Source organism: Ochotona princeps, chromosome 13 (assembly GCF_030435755.1).
Source record: "Ochotona princeps isolate mOchPri1 chromosome 13, mOchPri1.hap1, whole genome shotgun sequence".
Taxonomy (NCBI): Eukaryota; Metazoa; Chordata; class Mammalia; order Lagomorpha; family Ochotonidae; genus Ochotona; species Ochotona princeps.
The window spans coordinates 1,023,983-1,032,651 of record NC_080844.1 but is presented as its reverse complement, the minus strand read 5'-3'; the positions used below and the strand labels follow the sequence as shown (position 1 = coordinate 1,032,651).

General features: G+C 35.7%; 1 protein-coding gene across 1 annotated transcript; it reads right to left on the bottom strand.

The window, feature by feature from the left end:
- Window positions 1-3,767: 3,767 nt before the first annotated feature.
- LOC131481730 (vomeronasal type-1 receptor 90-like) lies at window positions 3,768-4,688 on the bottom strand. The gene has a single exon (XM_058671862.1). It carries the CDS (start codon window positions 4,686-4,688, stop codon window positions 3,768-3,770), a length of 921 nt encoding a protein of 306 aa, XP_058527845.1.
- Between the last annotated feature and the right edge of the window lie 3,981 nt (window positions 4,689-8,669).

Here is an 8,669-nt window from a genome sequence, read left to right as displayed (position 1 = left end):
AGAACAGATTTTATGGGTTTCACATTAACGATAGACAATCCCATTCCTCTCACTCCACTGATTTCGTTGATTTCAATCCAATAAGAATAACTTTCTCCCTTTTCTTAAAGATATGCATATAATTTTGAGACAATTTATTTATACAACCTTAGTTACCTCAATCATAAACACTAGAAAAATTTTGTAAGACTAGAAATCACATTTCCAATGACATATACGCATTAGCTAAAAATAGCAGTTCTGACGGTGTTTTTTGGCCATTTATATTTCATGCTTTGAAAGTTCCTACACTAGTCTTTACTCATTTGTAATGGATTCCTTGCTGTTGTGTTGTTGAGCTTCTTGAGCTGTTCATACATTCTGATATTAATGTTCCATTATTTGCAAAGATTGAAAGTATTTTGTTGACAATTCCTTTTACAGTGCAGATGCCATTGTTTTTTGCTTTAATTGCTTATTCTTCTGGGGTCTTTTACAGAAAGTCTTTACCTATACCTATGTCTTGCAGAGTTTCCCAGATATTTTCCTCAAGGAATTTGATGGCATCTGGTTGCAGATTTATATCCTTAGTAAGCTTTAATATTTGTAGTTACAAAGGAAGGGACTTGTTTCATACTTCTGCAGCATAAACCCAATTTTCTCAGCATCAGTTGTTGAGAACATATTCCTTTCTCCCTCAAGTTAATTTCAATTCACTTGCCCAGGATTAGCTAGCCTTGGATGTGTGAGTGTTCATCAAATGTCTCATCAAAAGCATATTTAAGGATTGCCAATGTACTTTACACTTGCTGAATACTTCATTTGCAGTATTTCAGATTGATATACCTTCCATAACTGTCTCAGCAAAATTTTGCATCCACATAGGGTTTAGATTTATTCATCTCAGCAATATATTTTTGTGCATTAATTTTATGATCATTTTCTGGGATTAATCTCCAGGCATTTCATTAGCCATTTCAAACTCTGGTATGAAACTAATATTAAGTTACTTCATACTGTCTTCCTTGCTCTGGGTTCTCACATTAATACATTAATGCTTAGGCATGTGTAGAAACATTTCTTGGTGTTTTTTCTGTGTTGGCTTTCATTTCTTTACACTACACTCTTTATATGGATATCCAATGGTGTGTGCTCTTACAACTAGAAATCTCTGGAAAGTGCTCAGGGTGGTGAGAGAGTCCAGTGTGATACCCAAGTTAACTTGTTAACTACTGATAACTACTGGCATAATTATAGCCTCACCTCCTCACTTCCAAGGTGATCATTGTTTCGGGAAAGACAACAGTGCTAATCATGAACCAAATGCAAAACAATTTATTTAAAAACTTGTCCACCAAAGCGTAGAATAAAGTGGGCAAAATTTTGAAATCAGGTGTGTTTACTTAGAAAGACACATTGTGTATAAAATCTGTCATTGCAGCCCTCACAGTAGAATTCCAGCAGATATTTTCTCAGCACTGTAAAGACAACAGAAACCATCAAGTAAACTTAAATCACAAGAGACATGTGTCTACATGTACATTTCATTGAGATTATTTATGTAACACAAAATTTGGCTAGATCATCCTATAAGATTATGTTGTACACAGATGAGAAGGCTAATGAAGAGAAATGGTGGTTGAAGATAAAGTCCTGAATTCATATGAATAACCTCCACAGTATTAACTTAATACTTCAGTGTAACATGAAATAACTTTGTGTAAAATGTGAAATTACTTACATGCTGTGAAAACAATCATATTTTACAAATTATCATACTCGAGTCCACATTGGAGAAGTATTTTGTAAATGAAAAAAATATTTTGCTTGAAATATGCTTGGGTTGTTCAGAACATTATCTGAAATGTCATTTGCATGCTTTCAGAAATTGTGCTTTTTTGGAGAAAAATGTTATATTGAGTACAAACTTCTAGTGTAGAAGTTTAAAATTGTCAAAATCCAGTAGCTTCACTAAAATGCCTAAAGAAGCTGGAAGGGAGTTTTGAGGACATCAAAAGAAAACATAAACCAAATAAAAGATCTGGACAAGGGATTAAAGTAAGGAGCAAGTTTATAATTCTTCAGAGATTTTTCAGCAATATTACAAATGTTTTTTATTTGGATTATAAAGTTTGGAGAGGGAAAAGGAATTAAAATTCACTAACACAAACATTAGAAGCAGACATCTGCCTTACTTGAGTATCAGTATGTTATTTTCCACACGTAAGTAAACTAACAGAATAAAATTCCACACCACATAAACTTCTCACTTGGGAGTGGTATTTAAATCAGGTATGTCAATGAAATGTATATAGAAAATTAATGCAAAATTATATGAAACCATATGATTCAAATGCATATTTGAAAAGAAGTAAATTACTGAAACATAGTGGATTTATTCAGCATAAAGCATGTGATACTCATGAGAATAGATTCAGTTTGTTAACTTTATATGAATAAAATCATTTTAAAATATATATTACATTTTTACTGGATAGTCAAATACACAGAGACCAGGAGAAATTGAGAGTAAGATCTTTCACCCATTGAATCACTCATCGAGTGTTTGCAACGGCTGGAACTGAGCTGATCTGAAGGCAGGAGGCAGGATCCTCCTCTGGGTCTCCCACCTGGGTGCAAGGTCCCAAGGTTTTGGACCTTCCTTGACTGCTTTCCCAGGCCACAAGCAGTGAACTTGATGGGAAGTGGGCCGCTTGTGTATGAACTGGCACACAAATAGAATTCTGGAGCACACAAGGCGAGGACTTTAGCCACCAGGCTATTGTGCTGGGCCCAAATAAAATCATTTTAAATAGACTGCTGAACTGTGATTTTAAGCACAGTTAGGGTAAATACATCACATTCAGTGAAAGTTAGAATACACTACAAATTATATTCTAAATATACAAAGAAGTTAAAGACATTATTATAGTATTTTATATTGTGGACGTTTCCAAAATGTACAGTGTCAGTAAGTAAATTAAAAAAAAATATTTACTTATTTATACTAGAATTACAGATATACAGAGAGAAAAGGAGAAAGATGGAAGATCTTCTGTCTGCTGATTCTCTCCCCAAGAGGCCCTAATGGCCAGAGCTGTTCTGATCTGAACAGAGCTGTTCTGATCTGAAGCCAGCAGCCAGGATTCAGGAGATTCTTCTAGAATTCCCATGTGGTTGCAGGGTATCAAATCATTTTCCAGGCCAGAAGCTGGAAGCTGGATGGGAAGTGGGGCTGCTAGGAAATGATGCAGCAAGCCTATGTGCTCCCAGGTGTGTGTAATGTGAGGGCTTTAGCCAGGTCAGGCCCAAAAAGTTAAAATCTAGGAAAAATATTTAAATAATATCTATACAGTTTTCCATCCAGGAGAAAGAAACATAGCAAATTAAAAACACTTCCCAAACCTTATACAATGTCAAAGGCGAGATAAAAATTATCATATAACAGATACAGAGTAGTTAAAGCTGGAATTAGGCACATAATTACTAAGCATTCAACAAGCAAAGGTGAATTTAGATTTTTTTGGAAGTAAGTAGGATTAACATTTAGGTGTTCTAACGATCTTCTTATAAGCACACTCTGAAAACGTTTTCCTTGACAAAGTTAGAAAGTAGAAGAGGAAGAAATTTCAATACATGGACATCTTTGAAAGAAGTCAGGCATATAGATTTCAGTAGTGACAAAGTGGAAATAAAAAGAGATAATAGTAGAATTTCCCATGTTTGTATCACATTAAAAATTCTGGATGTTTGAATATGTCACAAATGATATATTTTATCTTTCTGACTTACTTTACCAACTCTTGAAATAATTGGCATGTATTGATTACTTTTTTCAGAATGTCAACTATTCTCTTGTCAGAGCCAGTAAGCAACAAAGGACTGACAGTGGCATAAACATTTCCCACCAGTGTCTGCACACCCAGGACCACGGGTTCATATTTCCGCAATACAGCTGAGAAGAATGAGATAATACTATCCACACAATACATAATCACAAAGAAACTCAGCAGCACTAGGACAGTACAGGTGGCCCTTTTTGCTGGGGAGGTTCTTGGGGAAATGCTCATGCTGTGAAGGTACTCAGACTTCCTCTGATGGCTACATAAGAAAATCACCATGTATATGCTGGAGAGCAGCATGATTCCTACAAAGAAGATGTTCTGGGTCAAGGCAAGCATGCGATATAGTGCCCTGACAATGGAATTTATAGTGGTGAGTGAGCAGTACTTACTGACATTGAGTAGATTGGTCCTGTTAGAATGAGCTACAGTATTGATGATCATGCTGCTATTGGAACACAGGCTGAAGCAACAAATACAGAAGAAAGCAATGACAACATGTTTTGTGAGTTTCTGTTTAAATCTTGACAAGTAGAAGGAGCTGGGACTGATAATGATGACTTGAACAATGCTCAGCAGACAGGTGATGGAGATGGAGAGACCCCTAGACACTCTACTCACATAGAGCATAACTTTACACTTTAATTCATTTGGAAATCCCAGGGATTTGAACATATCTGCCGATGAAATATCTAGAGTTGTAAGTAGCATCACTATATGGACAAAAGACAAATGACAAGTGATCATGTCTATTGGTCTAGGCCTACGAATTTGATGGATTGTGAAGATGTGGAAGACAAAGAGGAAGGTATTGGCTAAGATACCAATACCAGCTTGGAAAAAATACACATGTTTCAGTGATAACATTACTGGATATTCTTTTCATATCAGTATATTTGAAAATACTTCAGACACCTATGAAAGAAAACAGAGATCGCATGTCGCTATAAATCTTTGTTTAAATGAAAATCATGCAAAAACCATCATTTCTATTGTACCCACTACTTTAATAAATTCTGAATGTTTAGTAAAATTATTTATAGAAATCTTCTGCATTACTTAATCTATAACATGAAAATTTATTAGTATACATCTTTTTTGAAACTTTTATAATCTTTAAATTCTGCAACAAAGCAATATGATTTTAATTTGATTTCTCAAACATTTTGACATAATTTCTCTAAATACATACATCCATGTGTGTATATATTTATAAATAACTGAAGCAAAAATCACTCACATTCAGAAAAAACGTGCAGAAGTACAGCACCCTTTCACAACCACATGACATGCCTTGAGTTAACATAGGAATCAATGCTTTGTAGATTAAATGGATGCTGAACATTCTCCAAAGCTTACTCTAGTAAAGCAGAAACAGTTGTGTATCACCTTCAAACTGAATAAATGATTGACTGTTTCTGCATCTGAATGATCATAATCAATACATTTAGTAATATGTTTAAGGTGAAATGATCTAATACAAATGATAGTTATACTGTATTACAATATTCACACATTATGAGCCATTCATTCAAATTACTGGCAAAATGGTGGATAGATAGCATCAATATTTTCTTTGTCCCCCACACCAATATTCGCCTGATGCTCTCATATTTTTCATATTTATACGAAGCAGCATTTGAAGACATATGACAACATTTACATTATTGAAATGTAACAAGAGCTTTTGATGTGCAGATATGTTTGTGTCGGTTATTAGTGTTTAATGACAAAATTGGGTCACCTGGCAGAATCAAGCAATAAACATCTTTTCCACTAAAAATTTGCACTCAGATTTTTCTTAATAAAATGGACAAATTTTAGAAGAATAAAGAAGATAAGGATCCAACAGCATTGAATAACTACAATGTGTTACCTGTTTTTTGGAAATATTGTTTAATGTTGAAAAATGAAAAAATCAAAGGTAATGATGAGAATATGCACAATCATAAAAATTGAGTTCCCAGAACCATTGAGAAAAAAACAAAACAAAATATTCAGAGAAAAGTAGGAGATAAAAACTGCAGCAAGATAAGTTAGTAGGAAATCATAAATGTTAGTTTTCAAACAAAAAAAATGCTGTGTAGAGGTTAGTTGCTAAAATATCAACCGAATCAAGTAGATACAAGAAAGAAATGAAAGTGCATCTTTAAAGTTTCACTAATGACAACCTACAAATCACTAAATAATGAGGTGATAGCCAGAGTAACCTGCCAAGTAGTGAGTTTAGAAAAATGTAACGAATGTGTCTTCTGCATTGGGTTGAATTTAAATGAACTTCATCCTCGTTATTCAATATCACCAAAGCATGCTGAGTCAGTGAAGGTGAGTTATATCAAATTAGAGCAAATTGAAATCAATGAAGAAGTTAAATTGAAAACATACTACAATAAATGATACTATATTCAATTGCAATTTAAGGCAGTAAATAAATACAACTATAATGTTGGAAACCCATCCACTCAATGTAATTCCTAAAAATGCTGAATTCATTAATCTAAGATTGATATCATGAACAGAAAATTTTCTTAACTTTACATAAACTGCTTCATCCCATAAGACACAAAGAAAGACACTCACCCAGCCAAGCCTCTGATCTGAATCCATAGTGAACTAAATTCTCTAAATGTGTTTATAATGAGGAGATGGTAACAGCTCATCTCTGTATTGGCTGATTATTCTCATTTCACTTGTAGAAGCAGGATAATTCTGGCCTGTCATCTTTAGAAGAGTATCCACTCAAGGGAAAATGTGATCTTTCCTGGTTTCTCGCAGACATCAGTGGAGAACATCTGTGTTCCACTCGTCTCACCTGTGGATTCATTTCTCCAAGGCAGGTCTGCCTGGGCAGGTTGTCTGCTCTCAGTCCTTGTTAACAGATAAAAGAAAACCAATAAGCTTGACTTCATGACAAGTACAATCCACAGCTGATTTCTCAGGAGAGCTCCACTGTCCAAGAGACCCATAGTGGCATTCAAATTGATTCTCATCCGCGGATCTTGGGGATATAATAACCACCTGTAAATCAGGTAAAGTTTGCCTCTCCCACTGCTCCTCAGGAAGGATATTTGATCCAACAAGAGACATCCCTGACCCAGGGCATCTGGATTGGTAGCAGAATGCTGATTGCATTTCCTTCTCTCCAAGGTAATGCAGGATCCCACATGAATGCACATTCTGATCCCAGGAGTCCTCCAACAAGTGTATTCATGATGTTCTCGGTAATATTAAAAAAGAATGAGTACCAGGAATATCAGAACAAGTCAAAAATCTAGTATGCTTCAGCAGATTTTCTGTCACCTGCTCCTGAGCAGAAGTCATTATTACTGATCAAGATGATAAAAATGCCACAAATGAGGTCAAATTAAAAGAAACTGGAGACCAGTATGTCATGCTGAACTATCCCTGCATAGTTCACTGTGCTTTTAACTTCAAGGTGCTAAACTCAAATCTCTCTCACACTCTCCTATTTTTTAAGTTACTGATTGAATTCCATTCAATACATGCAAGGTTCCTATTTACATGTCAGTCTGGCCCAGTTTCTTAAAAATTGTCTAAGACGTTTTTTTTTTTCTTTTTATAAATCATTTGATGTATTTGTATTGGAATATCAGATATACACATACAGGAGACAAGTGGCTTGGATGGCTGGAACGGAGTCAATAATGAAACCAGGAGCCAGAAGCAGGGAACTGAATGGAAGCAGTGTCACTGGGATACAAACCATGCCCATATGAGATTCCGGATTGAGATTCCTGTCACTAGGCTATGGCACAGGTACTTCAAGGATTTATTCTTAAGGTTTAAATGCTATTTATTAAAAGAAACCTGTAATAGCAGGAAATGCAAATACTGTACATTAATAGATCATAATGAAGAAATTAAGCAGACATATTGAGGTAAGAAATCTCATAGAAAAGTTATTTGAATTACTAGAAAGTAAGTAAAAGCCTGTGACCCCATTGGAAATACCATCAAACACCTCCCTGATTGGGCTACAGCTCCAACTATTGAGCATGGAACCAGAGCTGGACACAAGCCTGGCTAGACATGTGGTAGTACCTGCTGGAATGAGTTTGGGTGGGGCAGTGGAGTAGGTTGAGTTAAATTAAGATTCTACACATCTAATGATGTATATGTGATCTGAATGGGATGTGGGGCAGAAGAGAACAGTCCACTGTACAATCTGGCAGGCACAGGAGCGAGAGATAAGGCAGTCCAGTTGAGGGGATTGCTCTGACTATGCTGCAGCACCCCCGGAAGAGGATGTGGTGGACAGGGATGGGCCGGGCTGCAGAACCAATTGGTTTGAGGAGGAAGGAGGGCTGAACAAATGGGTTAACTTCCCAAGTGATATATGACAGCTTGTATCTGAGCAAATGGAGACTCAGAGGTGGCCTATGTCAGCCAGTTGAGCTTGAAAGGATGCCCTCATCATTGGAGCAGTGATAGCAACAGCATCTTTGAACTCTCTGAACTCTCATTACAACTGAACCAAAACATTCTGAAGATGCTCTGCTATGAGGACTTTCCCTAAGTATTGGATGGCTATTCACAAACAACAGGAACAGAGGCAGATGAGAGGCCCAACATAGTTTCTCTTTCTATCCACCATTCCCTCAGATACGTAAAGAAAATATGTAAATGATGGTCTTGCCCACTTTCCCCTGATTCTCAAACCTTCTCATCCTGGTCATCTATGTATAAAAACAAAAATAAATTTTGAAAAGGGAAATTTCTCTCTAAGGAAGTTTTGTTTGTTTGTTTTTTACATTTGGTATATTAAAGTACTTCTGATTTTGTGTATTGAGTTTTGTATCCTAACATTATTTTTCCATTTTTTATGAT

What these genes read in the sequence shown, in the direction of transcription:
- LOC131481730 (XM_058671862.1), bottom strand. Translation starts at nt 4,688, where the DNA reads ATGTTATCACTGAAACATGTGTATTTTTTCCAAGCTGGTATTGGTATC.